Source organism: Cucumis melo, chromosome 6 (assembly GCF_025177605.1).
Source record: "Cucumis melo cultivar AY chromosome 6, USDA_Cmelo_AY_1.0, whole genome shotgun sequence".
Lineage (NCBI taxonomy): Eukaryota > Viridiplantae > Streptophyta > Magnoliopsida > Cucurbitales > Cucurbitaceae > Cucumis > Cucumis melo.
In genome coordinates this window covers 31890643-31911626 of record NC_066862.1, presented here as the reverse complement: position 1 = coordinate 31911626, position 20984 = coordinate 31890643, and the positions used below count along the sequence as shown (strand labels likewise).

The following is a 20984-nucleotide window of genomic DNA, read 5'->3' as shown; positions in this document are numbered from 1 at the left end:
TGAAAATGGAGAGAAATACTTTTTGGAGAAAGCAAAGTTATAGAATACCAAAACCAAATTCATGTATCAAATTTAGATGAAGAGCACTTAATTTAAGGATTTGTTCATGGTCATTTGAATACTCGTGTCCTTTTTCTAAATTGGTTATTCTCATAGAGTGAAGCAACCATTTACTAAGAACACCATTTATTCCAACAAAAATTAGATAACAAACAAATAAATTTAGAATTAGAAATAGTGTATATAGACTTAACTTTAAAAAACAAAAACAAAAAGTCAAATGATTACCGAAAGATGACTTAGTTTTTTAGTTTTTTTTTAATTAAACTTATAAACACGTTCTTTTTTTTTTTCTTTACTTTCTATCAACGAGGTCAAAACCAAGTCAATTTTGAAAAATAAGAAAAAAATTAAATATTAATTTTTTATTTTTGAAATTTAGCCAAGAATTCAACTAGGGTTCATGAAGTTATACAAAAGCTACAGTAAGAAAATTGAAAAAGTAATTTTCAATATCCATTGTGTGCATTCTATAGGAGGAGTTTACTCAATTGTCTAAACACAAAATCTGTCACATGAGAAACTCAAAATTCAGATGATTTTCTTTTTCCTATATGAAAAAATGGGTACAACCTGAATACACAAACAAAGTATTGCTTAAAAAAAAGCAAAGAAAAGGATGAAAGTTGCTCCACCTTTTTTCGTTATCATATTTAAAAAAAGAAAAAAAACCTTTCTTGATCAATAATTAAACATAGGCAGCGATGTTGATGATTCAAAAGCTGAGTAGAGCACTTAGAAAAAACAGTAATCAAAGACATTCTGCAGTTCCACAACTCACTCACCACTTTCAATCAAATACTGCCCTTCTCTTCTCTTGTTCTTCAATCGTTGTTGATGGGGGAATAAATAAAATAAAGAAAGGATTTTGCTTTCTCTTTTGGTCTCATTAGTCAAATCTGAGCCCCACCCGTGTAGCTTTGTTTTTTTTAAATCCCCCAATTCCTCTGGATCTTAAAGACCTCAAATTTATATTATTCTTTCCACTATATAGCCGATTTCGAGTTTTGTGAGTTCTCACCAGATTTTCCGGATTATCATTCTTGACTTTGGTGCTTAAAGGCAAGATAAAAACAAACACAACCCTTCTTTTCTTTTGCTTTTATTTTCCCCAAACTTTTTTCTTTCTCTTGGGATTCTACTCAGTACTCACAATTCAATTTGGTTGGTATATTCTTCTTCAGTTTTGTTTTTAGGGTTTTGCTTATTTTCCACTTTTAATTTCTGGGTTTTCTCTATTTACTCAATCTATCTTCACTTTTGAGTGCTTTTTTTTTTCTTTTTTGCCTCTGGGTGTTGTTATTTTCTGTTTGTTCCTCTCCGATTTTGGGCTTCTTTTGATGTGTTGAACTGTTATGAAAAGGTATGTATCTCATAAGAAGTGTTTTTGTGTTGTTTGTTGGAAATTTGATGCAGGTTTTTGAATTATAATAATGGCTACCCCAGTTGAGAAATTGGGTGTCTTAGAGGAAGAGAAGAAAGAATGTGTTGTTGTGGGAAATGAGAAGGAAAGAAATGAAGTTGTTGGTGTTCTTGAGGTGTTTGTTCATCAAGCTAGAGATATTCACAATATATGTATTTACCATAAGCAAGATGTGTATGCAAGGCTTTCATTTACAACAGATCCTACAAACTCTGTTTCCACTAAAACCATCAATGGTGGTGGGAGGAATCCGGTATTCAATGACACGGTTCGTCTCGACGTTCGGTCGATCGATACGACACTTAAATGTGAGATATGGATGTTGAGCAGGGTCAAGAATTATCTTGAAGATCAGTTGCTTGGTTTTGCTTTGATCCCTTTAACTGAAGTTGTTGCTGTTGACAACAAGTTAGAGAAAGAATTCAGTCTTTCTTCGACTGATTTGTTTCATTCTCCTGCCGGGTTCGTACAGCTATCGCTTTCGTATAATGGAGCTTCTCCGGAGGTCATGGTAATCCCCACTATCGAAACAACTGTAGGGGTGGAGAATTCGGACTTAATCAAGTCGTCACATCCAAGTGATTTGGATATGATCGAATTCCCCGATCCGAAGATTGCAAATGAAGATCAGATAATGGTGTCTGAGTATTTCGGTATCCCATGTTCGAATCTGGATTCTGAATCTTCCGAGAGCTTGCCCGTTTCTGAGAGTGAGAACCATCATGTCATTTCTGCTGTGGAAAGCTCGTCGAGTGAAGATACAAAGATCGATTCTCCACTTAGTAAAGTGCAAAACGATGCCGTTTCTTCATCGCCATCACCATCGGCATTGGAAGCTCCCGTGAATTCGAAATGCACAACTCAAGAAGAAGTTTCAGCACCAAATGGCACAAGTGAGAAAGAAGAAAAAAATGGTGAGGATAATGATTGTTGTAGCGATACAATTAGAAAGCCATTAGTTTCTGTGAGCATTGAGGCAGAGAACAAGGTAGTACAACAAGACATTGTGGATAAGTACATGAAAAGTATGCAACAATTCACGGAGTCATTGGCAAAGATGAAGCTTCCATTGGATATTGACACTAATGGTGGCTCTCCAAGTCCAGCTACTTCCAGCTCTGACCCGAATTTACAATCACCCAAGAACAGCGGTTCGCGTGTGTTTTACGGGAGCAGGGCGTTCTTCTGATCACCCGACGAGAGCTGGTCGACACTAGATGTTAGGATGAGAAGAGTAATATGAGTTGAAAAGGATTATGGTTTTGTAGTATGGTTTCTTTTGTTTTTCATTTCCATTCTATGCATTTTGAAATGTTTTTCTTTTTCTCTTCTCTTCTCTTCTCTTCTTTTATGAAACAAGCTTTGCCACTTAGTTACTTAGTTTATGTTCCTATGAAACGTTGGTATTTGGTGTTAGTTTTTGGTTCGTGGTTTTGAACAATAATAATAATGATAATTTTAATTTAGGAATGATTGAGAAGAGTTTAATTAGGAGGAGGAGGAGGGGGAGGGTGAAAGTAATGATGTAATTAATGATAATATAATTGGGGAATGTGGGATCCACAAAGCACATGGGGGGGGGGGGGGGGGCAAAGGGTGAGAAAAGGTTGGTGTGGGGCCCAAACACACCAAAGCAACATAATAAAAGCAAAGCAAAGCAAAGCAAAGCAAAGCTCTCTTTCTTCATTTCATTTCATATGATAAAAAGAATGTAATACTTCAATTTACATTTACATTCTAATATCAAGAAGATACTCTTTACTCTTTGGCCATCTCATTAATAATGTCTTTTTTTTTTACTTTTTCTTTCAAATTATTGATCTACATGTTCATCTTTTCTTTTCTTCGATCAAATAAAGGAACTCAATTTTCCTTCTTGAATACTAGAAATACTCGAACATTTACTCGAATGTTTTCTAGACAGTTCAAACAACTGTCCGTTAAAAAACTGTCATGTCATAGTCTTATTTATTTTTGTTCTTAATTCTTCTTTTTCTATGTATTAAGAATGGAGTCGGGTATAGCATTTTGTTTGTTTTCTGAAAATACAAATTGTTTAGTTCTTTAGTGTATTATTATTTTGGTTAAAATATAATTTTGGTGTATGTGTTTTGATTTTTTTTATTTTGATTCTTGTACTTCTAGTAAACTTTTAAATTTAGTCGATCAAGGTTAATTTTTGATGAAATTGATTAAATGATCGGAATAATTTTCAAGCAAGGAAATATAACATGTGAATATATTTTTAAAGTTATAGTGAAAACGCTTATAAAAAAAAAAAGTAAAAAGTAATAAAAATTCTACTGGTAGGAATAAATTTAAGATTCATTAAAATTCCAAAAACTAAAATTAAACATTTAAAAGTAAAGAAATTAAAATTGAACGACAAGTAAAGTGTGGAGACAACGATTATATCTTTAATAATTGTTTGATGAATAACTATTTTTTGTTCTTTTTTTAATTTCTAAATAATAATAATAATATTTAGTAGTTTCTAACAAAGTATAGAACCGAGTTTAAAATGTTAAAATTTACAAAAATTACTGATGAAAATATTATTTTCAAGAAAAATATGAAATATGATTGAATTATCAAAAATAAAAGAATTTTCAAACATAACAAAAAAAAACAATTTTTTTACAAAATATAGCACCGTTTTAGATTTTAACAATGATAGATACTGATAAACAAATTTTAGATTTTATCGATAATAGATACTGATTATCTATCTTTATCTATCATCAATAGAATCTATTTTGTTATATTTTATAAATATTTTCACTAATTTATCATTTACAATTACTTTTCAAAAACAAAAACAATGTTTTACGTTTTCTTACATGTATGTTGACATATTTATAACAATTGTATTGTATTGTATTTATAATATTACATTTTGTTTTTCATGTTTCATAGTTTTGTTATGATATAGTGAAAATTTTGATTCGTGGCTTATGTCAAGATGAAAAATGTGTCGATCGAAATATCAAAATATTGACGAAAATTTTAATTTAAAAAATACATTTTTTGATCCCTAGTTTTTTCCCCCTAATTTATATCGATCTCTAACTTTCAAAATTTTTCATTTTAGTTTCTAAGGTTTTAAAACATAAATGTACGTTAGCCTTGAGGTTTGAATTTTGCTTCAATTTGGCCAATAAATTTAAAAATTTGTACTTTCCAACTTCGATTCCTTCCCCCAAACACTCATTTTCAATTTCGACTTAGAAATTTTTCTAACTACTTAAAAATAATTATGAATCTAAAATAATAATAAAAATTCTTTAAAATTAATGAATAGAGGTTGCAAAATAACTCTAAATGTAATCAATTATAAAATTGAAAGAACTCAAATCATAGCTATCTTAAAAGCCTAAAAAAACAAATAAAAAACTAAATCAATAGAAATTGAAAAATGGTAAGTTTTGTTAAAAAGTGAAATCATAACATTGAATTTTTCAATAACATGGTGGAAACTTCCTCCCATGCCACTAAGAGGACAATAAGGGATGTTATTTAATTATAAAGTATACTATCAAGAAACCATTATCCTTAATTAATTAATTAATCAGTTAATTAGTAATTGTACTGAAGAATGAGAGAAAGAATCTGGGGAAATGGGTGGAAGAATCTGATTGATAGAAATGTGTTGTCTGACAAAACCTAAACAACCAAACTCTAACCAAGTTGGTCGGTTTGGTTGCTCTCTTCCCATTAACTATTAGTCTTATACTTATACTCTACAAAATCGAAAGAACTCAAATCAATGTTATATCGGCCAACCGGCTTACTTTTACTTCTTGACAGTAGAGATCGGTTTAGATTTTTACTGTGATAACAAACAATGGAATTAATCCTCTCCAACATATGATTATTAGTTATTTAACGTTCATCTTTTTATTACTTAATACAAAATAAATAAATAAATTATTCTTTGAAGTTTTCTTTTGTTGATTATTTTATCGTTAGTACGATATATTATTAAGAAATTATATATCATTGTCATATTAAATTAATTAATCGAAATTAAGTAATAACAATTCAAAATCCTTTAAACTTAGGAACTAAAATAAAAGTTAAATTCAAAACAAAACTTTAAAACTTAAATAGAAATTAAATTCAAATTTCAAACTTCTCTATATTTGTTAATGTTTATAAATATTAAATTTAAAACATTCTTTTAGTTCTTCCAATAATTTGGCATATATAAATACAAAACAACTCCCATTTGACTTTCTATAAATAAGCAAAAAAAGACAAAGTCAATGACTTAAATAATTTCTTACTCAAAACTTAGAACCAACACATAATAATTGAAACATTAAAAAAAAAAACAAAAAAAAAGAAGTTAGAGAATGTAAACCCAAAATTGGAAAACAATAACGTTTGGTTTGCATTTTTCTGAATTAGAGTAAGTTAAATTGTTAGCTAAATTTTAAAAACAAAAATAAAATTTTAAAAACTACTTTCGATTTTAAAACTTGGTTTGATTTTTTAATTTAGTGATAAAAAGTAGATAACAAAATAAAGAAATTTGGAGGTAAAAATAGTGTTTGAGGACTTAAATTTCAAAAGTTGAAAAAAAAAATGAAGTAGTTATCAAACAGAATATTAAAAAACAAGCTTGTCCAGTAACAATTTTGTTTTTATTTTTTTTTTCTTTTTGTTTTTGAAAATTAAACGCATTCGCTCTCATCATTTTAAAGTACAAGATTCAAAATCTTAACCTAATTCCAGCAGCAGAAAAAAAATTTTAAAAGCTAATTTTTAAACTTTCAAAATTTGGTTGTAAAAGGAATGAATGGAAGTGAGATATTCAAAAACCAAAAACTAAAACAAACTTTTAATAACTACCAAAGATGCCTTAATAAATAGAATAAAAGGAGAAAAAAAAAAGTAATAAGAAGAACATGTGGGGGAAGGACACTGGTTTGGTTCCAAAAATGGCCAAAAAAGAAAGAAAGAAAGAAGAAGGTAAGATTTTATCCATAAATTGGTGTTGTATGTTTTTGATGAGTGAAGGAATGGGTAAGAGATTTTGCATCTTTGGTTATATTTTTTCTTCTTCTCTGTAACAGAGGATAGAGAAAGAGAGAAAAAGGACCACAAGCATTAAATTCTTAGAGATGCTTTAGAGGTAGAGAAGACTCCAAAGTTAAGAGATGCAAAAGCCAAAACCAAAGCATATCCTAATCTACAAGGATGAGAATCAAATGGCCATACAAATTAGATCAAACTTCTCATATTTCAATTCCCTCCTCAAAACAAAACAACACAAATCCCAAAACTCAAAATCCCTTTGGCTCCACTTTCTAAGTGTTCATCTCAGATCACAGAAAGTATATTATAATCACAATTTATAAACAAATCTAGCAGCAGCACCAGCAGAATATGAAGAATAAAGAAATGAAAGGATATATGGTATTAGAAAAAAATATAAATCATCGGTTTCTTTTCCTCATTTAAATGATATTACTACTTCCATGCCTCACTTTGGATATGGGATGCATGATAAAAATAATTGAAAATATCACTCTTCTTCTGGAGTATCTCTATGATCTGCTGCCAATCTGGTTTTACATCTCAATCAAATTCCCAAGAAACAAGCCTATGTCTTCGTTAACGAAAAAAACAAAAAAGAAAAGAAAGTGCAAATGAAAAAGGAAAAAAAAAATTACAATGCTCGGTTTCGGTTGTCACCTTTCTTCTTTCAAAATCTATATATATATGATATGTATCGCCTTTTGATCGAGGAACCAAGTCAAAAGTTATGAGATCAGTGTTCCATTTTTCTTTTTAGCTCATCAACTTCAACGAGCGGTATAAAAATCACGAATCCAAATCCCTTCTTCTTCTTGGTATGTTTGATTCATTGCATTATATTCAAACTCCTCCAATCATGTTGGAAAATCCAAACAACAAACGATCTTTCTAAGCAGCAATTCCTGTTAGCAACAGTAAAGTACATATGGTTCAAAATTCACGTATATTCAGACTTTTCAAGGCAGCATTTCTTGTTTAGTCCTTAAACAACCACGACTTTGGAAGTAATAGAGCCTATAGCATTGCAATTCAATCTTATCACACTAGTTACCGACAATGTGAGTATTTAGATTCTAAAACCAAATGGTATGCAAGTTAACGAGTGTCTTTAATGAAGACTATAAAGAAAACAAAGTAAAGTGTGTTTACCTCTAGTTGATTGTCTGCTTGAAACATCATAACTTGCAAGAAAACTCTCAGAACTTTTGGCTGGATCATCTGAAGCAAGATTACCAAGACCATAACCAAAAGACACGGAACCATCCAGTTCAGGAGCGGTAGACTGCCAAGTCGAATCATCATGCACCACTTCATCACGATACAAGTCTCTATATGACCTCTCGTAACCATTGTTCGTTTCAACAAATGCTTTTCGTGCTGCCACATTTGATACTACTCCATTTCTTCCATAGCCTCCTCTAAACCCAAAGCCATTATTGTCTCCAATTGCATAGCCATTATTGTTTCCAAAAGTATAGCCAGGAACGTTTGCCCCAACATGATTAGCAACAGCAGGCGAATTCCAATTATCATCATTATTTCCATATGCCACTCTAAAGTTCCCTGTTCCAGAGCCAGAGAAAGTGCCGGGGCCAGAGGAGCTCATGGCATTGCTCATACTTCCATTTCCCCAGACATTCCACGTACTCGAGCTTAAGGGAGAATCGCCTCTTCCATTGCCCCCACTATAGCCAATTGGGGCAATGTACCTATTTGAATTGCCATTATAATAGGAATTCAACATTTGTTCTTGCGCTTGACTATTCATAACGTTCAAAGTCCTGCCATAGCCTTGCCTCATTCCTTGCTCCAAATTCACACCCACCCCATAATTAGCAGTACCAAAATGAGGAACCCCAGTTCGACTGCTAATTATTGGACTCAACCTACCATCTGGCCGAACTCCATAACCTCCCAAAGGACTCATATTATAGCCTTGTGTATAGCTGTTAAGAAAACCACTAGGCCTACTCATACCATAGTTATATCCTACAAGAGGGCTCCGGTTGGGCCCTGGGGTTAGCTCTTTTGGGATTGCTCTCTTAACCTCAACCATCTTTCCATTGAGTTCATGAAAAGTTTTATGCAGCACACGGTCGACGCATTCCTCCGAGTCATATGTAATGAAGCCAAAACCCCTTGGCCTTTGGGTGCTGTGATCATACATAACAACAACATCAGTGATTGTTCCGAACTGATCAAAGTACTTCTGAAAGTCAGCCTCGGTGACCGTCGAAGCTAAACCTCCAACGAAGATCTTTTTCGTTCGTCCAGAGCCAGGAGAACCATGAATGCTACCACTATTTCTATTCAACATGTTTTGATCATCCTTTGGGACAGCCTTTTTAGCTTCAACCTGAAAATTGAAAGCGACTACATTTAACAAAGAAAAACAACTCCAAATTGGCATAATCCAGAAGAGAATTCCACTACTCAAATCATACAAATTCCATCCACAGAACACATCATTCATATCTAAATATAGGCAGAATCAGACTCAATCTGGGAAAGTTACCAAGAACAGAAATCAGATGTTGAAATGTATGATCAGAGAAAAGAAAAGGGAAGAAATTCTCACAGTTCGACCATCGATAACGTGTTTGTCCAAAATGACTCGCTCGGCTACACCAGGATCTGCAAAGACAACAAAACCAAAGCCACGAGCACGACCAGTGGTGCGATCCCTCATGATCACAGCCTCGACCACTTCGCCATACTGGCCAAAATATTCCCTAAGACGCTCTTCATCAGTATCCCACGAAATTCCACCAATGAAGAGCTTACCAAGATCTGATTCCATCTTTTTTTCTTTCTTTGTTTTGTTTTCTATTACCAAACAATCAATCAATCATCCAATGAATTTCGATTTAAATGCCCAATTAAAAAACAAAATCATTCAATTTCAGACCATATAACCCGATCCCAATTTTTTTTTTTAAATCCGAAATACAAAAACAATCCAATCTAGTTTAAAGGAAAATGTGGGATTCATTCAGCTACGCAAGTAACAAAAAGGGGTCGATTCTTAACTGAAAATTGAGACAAAACCCAACTGGGAATCGCTTCAAACAACAAAAATAAAGAAAACCCAGATTGAATCTTGAAACATCCGATGCTCTGTAATCAACGAAATGATGAAAGAAGGTCCTACAAGCATGGAAAGAGGAAAATAAGAGGAAAAAAGCAATCAAAAGAAGAACCCCAGAAAAAGAAAAAGAGTGAATCGGAGATGGGATTTCACCATTAACGAAAAGGGGAATGAGCGATTGAAAACTAAGATCTAAGAAAAGGAGGAGAAGGAGGAGGAGAAGGAAGAAGAAGAGGAATAATAGGTAGTAAGAAAAACAGAGGATGTGCCCATCCCCTTCTTCTTCTCTCTCTCTTTTCTTTATTTCTTTTTTCTTTTTTTCTATCTTTTCTTTGGAATTACCACTTCCCTTAAATAAATCAAAAGAAATGGAATTTCTTAGATGAAACGTTGAAGGTGAGAGAGAGAAAGAGAAAGAGAAAGAGAAAGAGAAAGAGAAAGAGAGAGAGACTGACAAATCCACTGGTGTAAGAATATTTGGAGGAGGCAAGAGACATGACAGAGGATGATGATTTTTTTCTTTCTTTTTTTTTCTTAAAATCATTTTTATATTTTGGTGACAACCATTTTTATTTCTTCTAATCCAATTTAAATTAATATTTAAGAATCTTCACAACTATTTTCTTTTCTTTTTTAAATTATGAGTCGGTTTCATACATTTTGTTTTCTTACTTAAATAGATAATCATGAGAGTCAAGATCAAACGTCCCATTTTAAAAATGAATGATCATGCCAACAAATACGGAACTTTAACTCATTCAGTCGTTACTCTTCTTTTTATGGTCGATTGTAAATAAAGTTTCAACTTATTGTCGTTGATTATAAATGAAAATTTCAATTCGTTGAAAAATACAATTATTAATTAATTTTTGAAGTTGATTTTAGGTTAAAAATTTGTGATATTACATAATAAATATTTTAATTTTAATTTTAATTTTTTTTAATGAAATTCAATATAAATAAACATTAAAATTTTAAATTAAAAATATGGAAATATTAAGAACATGAAAAAATTACGAAAATTTACATATTAATAAAATCCGAAAATATTAATCGAAAATTAAAATCTATATCCTCCACGAAATGCACATGCACTTGAACTTGGTAAATCTAAAAGCACTTTTACAAACGGGTATAAACCATTAAACATTATTGTTACATACCACTTCCTCACTTTATCAAAAATTTTAGTCATATTCAAAAACTAAAAGAAATATTAATTCTTAAATTATTTTGGTCATTTTACCCAATTAATTTTTTATATTTGGGTTTGATGTGTTTGTTTTAGGGAAACAATTCCACTAGGATGAGGTACCAATAAATAAATTAGTAGAGTGGACCTTCATTTTTTTTTTTTTTTATTTAACTTTATTTTCAACTTTTTATTATATATTTTACAATTTTTAAAATTTAAAAAAAAAAAAAAAGAGGAAGATTAATTAACACTACAAAAAGGCCCAATGGGCTAAAAGCCCAGCCATGGTATTACTATTTTTGTTAGATAAAGCCCAACCCACTAAGTACTTCTGGGTCACTTTATCTATTGAAGGGTCATAATTTTAAAAATAAAAATTAAATCATAAATAAAATCAAATTTAAAATGTGATGTAAAGAAACATTAAAAAAAAAGAAAAAAAAATTGGTATTTTCAAAATGCATATCATTTTATGTTATGCTCTAAATTTTGATCAAAACTACAACTTCAAGACAACTAAACTTCTTTTATTCATAAATAGAAGTGGTTAGTACCATTGAAACTTTAGAATTATAAAGTAAAAGCTAATTAACTTTTAATACTTTATGGTTAAGCTAGAAAGTAAAACTCAAATTAACTATCCCACCCACTTGCTATTTACAAACAAATGAATACAACCACGGTAAAAAAAAAATAAAATTTAAGGTGCATTTAGATTGACTTTCTAAATATTTTAAATAAGTGTTTATAAGTACAAATAAAAAAAGTGTTGATAAATACTTGAAAAAGTCAATTCAAATAGGCATCTTAGATGAAACTAAAAAGCTATTCGGAGTGTCCTCTCACCACCTACCCCTCGTAGATTAGTCTCAAGATTATAAACAAATTACATAACATATACCCTTCACAAAAACTTAAACTTGAAGTTATGAACATTTGAAGTAAAAGTTGACCAAAACAATCAATTTATACCTACCTCGTAAAGTTAACTATTCCTTCACCCACCATTTACGTATAAGTGTATATAAGTACTTAACAAAAACCTAAACTTTAATTATCTTAAATTTATTTTCGATTTGAGTTGTTAATACATATTTCACCCTCACAATCAACATATTAAAATTAATTATTCAAAGGTATATATTGAATTGGTTAGTTGTTCAATGGTTATTTGATCAAGTTTACCAAAAATAAGGGTGTTTTTAGTTTTGAAAATAAGTAATTTAGAAAAAAGTTAAAAGTGTTCCGTAATTATTCAAAATAACTAAAAAAAAATTAGTTTATTAGATAAATTTGTTTTGAAATCAACTTTTAGAAAAATTATTTGTTGAATAGTTAATGGTTAATCTTTTCCTAATTTTTTAAAATTTTTAAAATTATCAAAATGTCATCGAAATGTATTTACTTTACTCATTTATACTATACTATATTATGGTCATCACTCCACTTCCGTCAACCATCTCCGGCCACTATGGCAACCACTTCTGTCCACTATCGCCACCATGTCCAACGCTTACCTCTGATAACCAATTTCGACGATCACCAATGAAATTGTAGTAATTTGACATTAATCAAAATTTCTTTTATTATTTTGCAATTCAAACAAAATCATATACAATTCACATGAATGCTTTTTTTTAAAAGGGATTTTTAACCACAAAAAAAAAATAAAAAAAAAAAAAGAAAAAAAGAAGCCTTAAATAGAAAAAGAAAACATTTTTCTAAGTCAATCCAAATCTACCCTACCTAATTTGATGTGATTAAAATTTTTTAGCAAACACTTAATATTTTTTAGATTTTATTTTTTCATCGTTAAATGTTAATCTAAATTGGACACTTGTCAATTTTTCAAATGATTCAAAAATCAATAATATCAATGTTATCACCACTTTTTCATATTTGAAAATCTATAGCAGATTGTTGAACTCGTCGATACTATTGCCACGTTTAAAGGTCCTCTCTAGAGATCTTGAAGATGACATTTCACCTCTTTAAACTGAAATTGATTTACATATCGTTCGGAACCTTTTGATTGAAAAATCTCGCTAAGAGAATGAGATTCAAGGTGTTCATTGATTTTTATTTATGATCTTCATCGTTATAATTCTGTTGTTGGATTTGTATTGATTAATTAGGAGGATAACTTTTGTTGCCAATAAATTAGCTACCTATGCTCATAGATGTGGTTATTAGACATTACTTCTTGATGGCATTATGCTCTTTTGTTATGATTTTGTTTTGGTTGCTTTATTTTCTTTTATATATATATATATATATATATATATAATATAAATGAGATTTAAGAAAAAAACATAAATATTTTTTCATTCTTCAACTCATATTATAAGAAAACTTAAATTGAACCAATTTTAAAGTATTTAGAATTAATTAAATTTAAGATTTACTAAAAATTAAAATTAAAGAAATTTTAAAGTATAAAAATGATATTTTAATAAAAAAAAGGTTATCTACTAAAACCTTTTATTTCAAAATATTATTAGGCATAGTTTCCTTTAGAAAAAGAGAGCCTTTTTCACTCCATCTATGGTGTCCACTCTCCAATTTTCCAATTGCTTAGCTGTGCTTCATTATTTTCTATTTTTAAAAATTATTTTTAAATATATTTTAATGAACTTTAGCTTTAAAAAGAAAAAAAATTATAATAGAATAATTTTGTAAATATAATTTAGGGTGTAAATTAATTTTGTTGGAAATGTTATTGAGATAAACTATAAAATGGAATCAAAGAGTAGGGCCAAACATAATGTATATTTTATGTATCCACTTTTTCTAATATTGCTTATCCTCAACTTTATGCCAAATGCAAAACATTGGCTTTACAAAATTCATAGGGCCATTCATTATCATTATCATTATTATTTATTATTTATTAGTATATTATAATTTAGGAAAAAAGCATTAAAAGGTCCTTAAAATAATTTTATAATTTTATTTTTAAATAATTGTATGACATTTAAAATTACAAAAATATTTTCTAAAAACTCAAGAGTAAAATACATATATTCATGAAAATTTGAGAAATAAAAGTATAATTTTTTCTATAAATTATAATAAATTCTCTCAAATAGTTAAACAATGAAATTATATATATATATATATATATACTAATTGACATGTGTTGTACATGGAAAATCCTTATTCTAAAACTTTTACTTTTCCAACATTTGACTTTCACCTTTCTTTTAATGGTTGAGGCATCTGACTTTACTTCCTTTTGTTGTTCATTTGTTTCACTTTCATACACCTTTGAATTTGAAAATAATATTCTTCAATTGTGGCTCTCTTTTGTTTCTACTATTATTGTATTGCTATAGAATATAAAAGGTATATTTGGACGTCAACTTATTATCTTTCTCCGTTTTAAACTATTTTTCTTTTAAAAGGAAAATGATAAATTAGAATTCTTTTGTCATAACTGCTTTGGATAATTCTACTATACCTAAGATAAGATATGACGACGATAGAAACTTCGATTTCAAAATATCTGATCTTATCATTAAACTTAACATCTTTCCATACTTTTATGTGAACTTAACATTTACATTATAACATAGAGCACAATCTCAATATACACTTACATATCTAGTTAAATGTACATAACATAAAAATGTTATATGACACGTGATGTGGTTGATGACAAATACTAGACAACTACCTCTATTTAAAATTAAAGAGCAACTTGGTGAGGAAAAAAAAAAGAGCTAAGCAAAGTAGAGTGGGTGATGAGTTGTTTAATAAAATAATTACAAGGAAACTTTCTTCATGGTTGTTAAAATTTCGAGTTTGTTATCATTTGGACATCGTTCAACTTTATTCAGCTCTTGTTTTATCATCTCCATCACTGCTAGGCTCTTGCTCTACGTACTCTCACTCCATAATTTACACTATGGAGATTTGTTCTCTCTCAATCATTCAACCATGCTTAGATTTATTACAATAATCTTCAATCTCCTCTAATTTATTCAAGCTTCGATTTGTCAAGTACTCAAGATGTAATTGGCTTGCTCACTAATGGGTAAAGAGACTTAGTTACATATGAATAATGTTGGGATTATCATCCACATTGTTGTGTATTAGGTTGAACTCTAAGATAAACATTACTATGTCTTAGCACAAACAAATTGAAATGGTGAAAGCTGAAGAATGTGGAAGCTAGTGATCAAAATATGAGCTTCTTTGTGGCAAAACTTATTGCAATGTACTTTAACTTAATTATGTGGCAATTGGCAAGACTTATTGTATTTAGTTTCTTTCTATACAATCTCATGAAGTTTATCATTATATATCAAAGTTTTTACTTAACTATTTATACATTTTTCATGTCTAACATTGCAGCAACTTATTTTGAAGATATTATAAGCTTGGACATTTTAATCAAACAAAATAAAATTTCACTATTATAAGCTTTCTTTGGTATTTAACATAATTATTATGAGATGTATTTATTTTGCAATAATATTATTGTCATCAACTTTTGACAGTAAAGAAATGATGTCATATGATATCTATTGACCTGAAATGTTGTCGTGGTCAAAATATTCTTGACAACTAAAAGTGAAATTGTTGGCGTTTTTTACCATGCCAAAAATATCAATATATAAATGTTTTTTCCTCAATTTTTCATTGTCATTAAAATCCATACATGTATAGAAATATCAAATTTTTTAGTCATTTATTGACATTCCTTAATAACGATAATGAGTTACCATAGTAGATTGACGATGACAATTCATAATTGTTAGTAATGGTTTTTTATGAACATTCGTGTAATGTCATTGAAGAATTAATTAACCGTTAAAAAACTTTGCAAAAGTTTTAATAATTGTAACAAAAACAAAAAACCTCTAATATTGTTTTGTCTAAGATTTTATCAATTTCACCTTGTTATAAATTCATTAAATGCATGAGAAAAGAACTTTCTTTAACAATATTATTTGGAGGGAGAGACTTATTAGATAGATCAGGATTAGGAAACTTTTTAAACTTTAAATTTAAGATTTTAATAGTATTTGTGGATGAAACGTGTTATTTTGCTGAGCTTAATTCAGGATTACTATATGTTAAATTGGTTAGTTTATAGACATTGAGCACTTAGGAGGTAGAATTGAGTGTTATGGAGAAAACAAAGGTAAAAAAGGACGACCAAAACATAGCTCTTACAAAGCAACCAAATCAAGAAAAATATGAAAAGACGAAAATACCTCGAGGCGTATCGACCCGCTATTACACTTGGTGCTTATCACAAGGGCATCAATTCAGCACGACAATGCTCTATGGCACGATGATGCCCATCATGTTTTTGCACGAGAGATAGATAGATACATAGCATCGCACAACCCCGTTCGTAGCACCACATCGTTGTAGCACGGGTTCAAATACCTCTTCTTCGATTTTAGGTTACGTAGAATCGATTATTCAATCCTCAACTGGATTCTCTCCGCCTCTCTCCCTTGATCTCTTTTTTTTATTTTACTTAGTTATTTGCATATTTGTAATTGTATCTTCAACCTTGGACATAATTTACAACTATGGTAAGTGTACCAGGCTTAGAGCTAGATGAAACTCATTGTTTGATAATGAAGTTTTTATCTCTAATCTCATATTTCTTATGGAATGCTTATGGTTTTGTTGATGCATTTTAACTTCGCCCTGTATACATTGTTAGACTAAAGATTGAAACATAACATGTGACACATCAAATTAGTATTATTTATCTATAAGTAGCAAGGGTCAAATTAAGCGTGTTTATGTGTGAATTGATAGGTCGCCTATGGTTATTTCAAGAATGAAATTGGTTAGTAACTTGGACTATCCAAGATATTAATCGTCTTAACTAAATTCCTATTTAAATGGACATAATCAATCTGGCATCTTTATAATTTAATGAAGTAATTAATTTATCAATTAGGGTATTTGTTTTGATTATTCAAGAAAATGGGCAAAGCACATTCATTCATGATAAATAATTTATAGAAATCCTATGATCAATCGAACAATTGGATGAATCATAATTCTTACATTAGAATATATCCATTTTCTTGCCTCTTATTTTCATCGTATCAATTCAAAATTCCACACAAAAATCTTCCATTTACCACTTTAGTTAGAAATCATAACTTAATCATCAAAACTATACCCGATTATCCCACTTAATATAGATAGTTTGGATCGGTAACTATAAACAATTTGATAAGCCGAGAGAGTATAAGACAACCTTCCTCCCACCCTTCTATGTATGGGTCAAAATTGGTTTTTTCCTAAACTTTTTCTACACAATTTTATTCTTCAATTATCGACTTCATTCTTTTTTTCTACAAAATACACGTTTGATGAACATTTTGATAAGCATTAGAAAAGCAAAAGAAAGTTAACTTGTGAAGAGAGAGATGGAACACCCACAAAGATTAAACTAAAGACATTTTTAAGTGGGAATTAAAAAGATGTGTTTATGTACAAGAAATAAACATGAATAAAATAAAAACCTAAAATTATGGGAAAAGAAAGCACTTTAAACCCACATGCTATCTCTTAAAAAAAACAATTAGAAGATAGCACATAATAATAACAATAACAATAAAACCAACTTTAATGAAGATGAATCACAAAAGCACACAACCCAATTCTAGCTACCTTGACTACTAATTTCATTCATCACAAATATATAAACCACATCTAGGTAAATTCTTATTTAAACACAATTCACTAATGATCGTTATTGTCGTCTTCGTTTTCGTCATCATCAATTTCTCTGAAAAAGGAGTGGCGGAGGAGGTCGGCGGCGGAAGGCCGGACTCGGGATTCAGCAAGGCAATTCTCAATGAAAGCCTTGACTTCAGGGTCTTTGACCTTGCCAAGGGCTTGAGGCTTGATGCCTGAGGAGACTTTCTTGTAGATTTTGGCAACATTGTCACATTCACTATAGGGAATTTCTAGAGTGACTAATTCAAGCAAACACATTCCAAATGAATATATATCCACAAGCTCAGTGTAATGCTCTTCATATAACTCAGGTGCCATGAATTCTGGTGTTCCAAGCACTGAATGAGCTGAGTGATTCTTTCTTATTGTTGCTGCCAAACCCAAGTCACCAATCTTTACCTGTCATGTCCAGAAGCCAAATTATAAGAAATTTGCTCGAACTTATTTTATCCATAAACCATCACCATAAATGAACTAAATGACATTACAAATGTTATATTGAACTCGGTTTGGATCCTTAGGCCCAATTCTCGTATCCAATGGACTCTTCTAATTCTTTTTTAGTACTAAATCTTTGAAAGTGGGAATCCTATCAAACTAAAATTTTAAGAATATATATAAGGTGTTCGACTCGCCGGCTTCATAAGTTGGTATTAAATAACCCAACTTACCAAACTTCATACGTGTTCACTATTAAGGTTTGCACATTTATCAAAAAACTTCATATTCCTCTCTTTTTATCTTTTTTAACTCTAAATTTTAATCTCTTTCTACCTCTAATGTTTTCTAACTTCATAAAAACTCTACACTCAACATTGAACTTCAACTAAATAACTTTGAAGCCCAAACAAAGACTTCCTAACTTCAAGGTATTAATTCAAGATTTTAAAATTCAACTCAACACCCCAAACACATCCTCTAAAGGTACAAATTCATTGATTTTGATTTTAGTAGAATATATATTTTAATAAACATGTCCTCCCGTGTCCCTATGGCATATTATTTTAGTGGAAAATTTCAGATAGATTCCTAAAATCAAACATCTTAAACATGCACTTCAAATACAATCTAATATTTGATGTACATAAACTTATAATAACAACGACATAGTTCTAAAAGGAATGAAAGCAAGAGTTAGAGAGTATATATTACCTGACCAACATTGCCATTGACAAAGAGGTTGCTACAATTGAGATCTCTATGAATTACACAAGGGTCATTAGTGTGCAAATATTGCAAACCCTTGAGGATTTGTTTGGACCATTTCTTCAAAGCTTTCAAAGAGACTTGTCTATGTTTCTTCCTGTACTCTCTAAGGTTCCCACTTGTACAAACCTCAGTAATGAAATTTAAGGTTCCATGAAGTTTGTCAAGCCAAACATCATACAAGGCAATTATATTGTTGTTCTTTAAGCTTCTCAACAATCTCACCTCTGAATATAACCTATCTATCATGGATGGATCATTTGAAAAACTCCTTAATTTCACTTGGTTCCAAGCTACTTCTATACCTTCTTCTTGATCAAAAGCTCTGTACACTTTCTTTACCGCCCCTGTTCCCAGAAGCTCGGGATAACGCCCATATCGGCCCGTTGGATCTACCTCTACAAATGCCTCTGTCTCTTTATCTGATGACTCTGTCATTACACTGGGCATCTAAACAAACAAAAACATCTCATAAACGAATCGTATCTCAACTGACATAAAATTCAAATTTTAAGTATAGAATAAGAAAAGTTAGATTATTCGACGTAAACAATGAAATTTCTGGGGAAAATTACCAAAAATGTTTTTTTGAAAAATATTTAGCTATAGTCGCAACTATATACTCAAACTTCTACATCGTTAAAATTGGTCCAGTTTCTAGTTCAAATGGTGGTTTTTGCAATTGGGGAAAATTTCTACCTATAATATCATGAAAGAATACTAACAACAATCTTGCTGGACAAGAAAATAGTAAATAACAAGTAAAATGAACTAATTTTATATTCAGTTGGTTTCTGAATTGGACTAAAGATTGCTTAAAAGATGAAACAAAAAAAGAACCCAGATCATAATTCAATCCCAGAAAGCAAAATTTGGTGCGGAAGACACGAAATAATTAAGGTAAACAATAAAAAAACTCAGAGATTATGAGGCTAAAATAGAAGAATTAAAGAAATAGAACAATATGATATTCGAATAAAAAGAAAAAGAAAGTAGTTAATCACCATAAACTTGGAAGAGGATGAAGAAATCGAAGGGGAACAAAAGCAAAAAAAAAAAAAAAAAGTTGAAGAGAGAGGTGAAGGAAGCGCTTTGGCAATTGGCAGTGCTCCAATTTATTTATATTCGTTGAATAAAAAGTAGGGTTGGTGGTGTTAATGAGACGTTTTGTGGGTGTGGGTTTATATAGAAATATATATATATATATATATATATATATATATATATATTTTATTTTTCCTTTTACGATTCTATATTTCTAATTTTCTTTTTTAATAAATATTACTCATTATTTATTATTTTAATCGTAATTGATTCAATTTTAGTTTTTAAATCAAACCAATATTTTTAATATATAATTGACCTTATGATAAAATGAATTTTTGGTTTTTTTCTAGAAGGGAACGAGTAATTAATTATTTTGGATATGAATTATTTAAAATTATGATTTAAGATTTACTAAAAACATAAAAATCTAAAAATTGAAGTGGATGGAAATTATAATTTTAATTGAAAATTAATATGTATAGGGAATTTTGTTGAATTGCATTAAACTAAGGAGGTGGCATATGACTATATATTGTGAAGAATAAAAGTGTTGATTAATAATGAAGCAATATTTTAAGCTTAGGAGATGGATGGAGGGATTAGGGAATGTATTTTTTTAAAAAAATAAATACAACTAATAATTTTATGACTAAATTATGTGATATTATATAATAATGATTTCTTAGATTTAAATTTAAATTTGATTTTAATTTTAATTATATGTTCTTTGGGAGGTGGGCCCTACGTAATAAACTGCCAACAAAATGATAGCTTTTTGCTTTTCTTAGTGGAAATGATATAGCAATATTTATTGTCTGAGGGAAAAAGAAATAATAATATATAATAATAATAATCTTTGACATACTTAAAAAATAATAAAATAGACTAAAATATTTATGAAATATAATAGAAAAATCCATGATCAATTTTTATTATTATTAAATTCAATTTAATTTGTATTTTATATAATTTTTTTGTTCTATTTTTCATAATTCTCAATAAATAATAATAATAATAAATAAAGAAATAAAGAAATTAGAAAAGAGAAAAGTGGATGATCTGGCCAATCATGTTATTTGGGTTCCAAGAAAATATTTATATGGAATTTAATTTTGTAATAATAAATAAATGAAGAAAAGTCAATGAATGACTTTTGATCCACATGGATTAGTATATTTGAAACATATATGTGGGGGCATGGA

The 20984-nt window shown here is 29.8% G+C and overlaps 3 protein-coding genes across 6 annotated transcripts; 1 reads left to right on the top strand and 2 right to left on the bottom strand.

Moving 5' to 3' along the window:
- Positions 1-753: 753 nt before the first annotated feature.
- On the top strand, positions 754-2809 carry LOC103491056 (uncharacterized). 2 transcript variants are annotated; one of them, XM_008450863.3, is made up of 2 exons: positions 754-1122; positions 1477-2809. In XM_008450863.3, the coding sequence occupies exon 2, from the start codon at positions 1494-1496 to the stop codon at positions 2670-2672; it is 1179 nt and encodes a 392-aa protein (XP_008449085.2). In that variant the 5' UTR covers positions 754-1122; positions 1477-1493; the 3' UTR covers positions 2673-2809. The 2 variants fall into 2 exon arrangements, with proteins under 2 accessions (XP_008449085.2, XP_008449084.2); XM_008450862.3 differs by having other exon boundaries at positions 754-1224.
- Positions 2810-6882: 4073 nt separating this feature from the next.
- Positions 6883-10044, bottom strand: LOC103491055 (heterogeneous nuclear ribonucleoprotein 1). 3 transcript variants are annotated; one of them, XM_008450861.3, is made up of 5 exons: positions 9768-10044; positions 9557-9673; positions 9105-9352; positions 7676-8882; positions 6883-7428 (listed from the first exon to the last, which is right to left on the bottom strand). In XM_008450861.3, exons 3-5 carry the CDS (start codon positions 9324-9326, stop codon positions 7415-7417), a joined length of 1443 nt encoding a protein of 480 aa, XP_008449083.1. In that variant the 5' UTR covers positions 9327-9352; positions 9557-9673; positions 9768-10044; the 3' UTR covers positions 6883-7414. The 3 variants fall into 3 exon arrangements, with proteins under 3 accessions (XP_008449083.1, XP_050942762.1, XP_050942761.1); XM_051086805.1 differs by having other exon boundaries at positions 9557-10044; XM_051086804.1 differs by having other exon boundaries at positions 9105-9673; positions 9768-10043.
- Positions 10045-17234: 7190 nt separating this feature from the next.
- On the bottom strand, positions 17235-19901 carry LOC103491054 (probable serine/threonine-protein kinase WNK11). The gene is made up of 3 exons (XM_051086258.1): positions 19740-19901; positions 18682-19185; positions 17235-17928 (listed from the first exon to the last, which is right to left on the bottom strand). The coding sequence occupies exons 1-3, from the start codon at positions 19740-19742 to the stop codon at positions 17533-17535; spliced, it is 903 nt and encodes a 300-aa protein (XP_050942215.1). The 5' UTR covers positions 19743-19901; the 3' UTR covers positions 17235-17532.
- Between the last annotated feature and the right edge of the window lie 1083 nt (positions 19902-20984).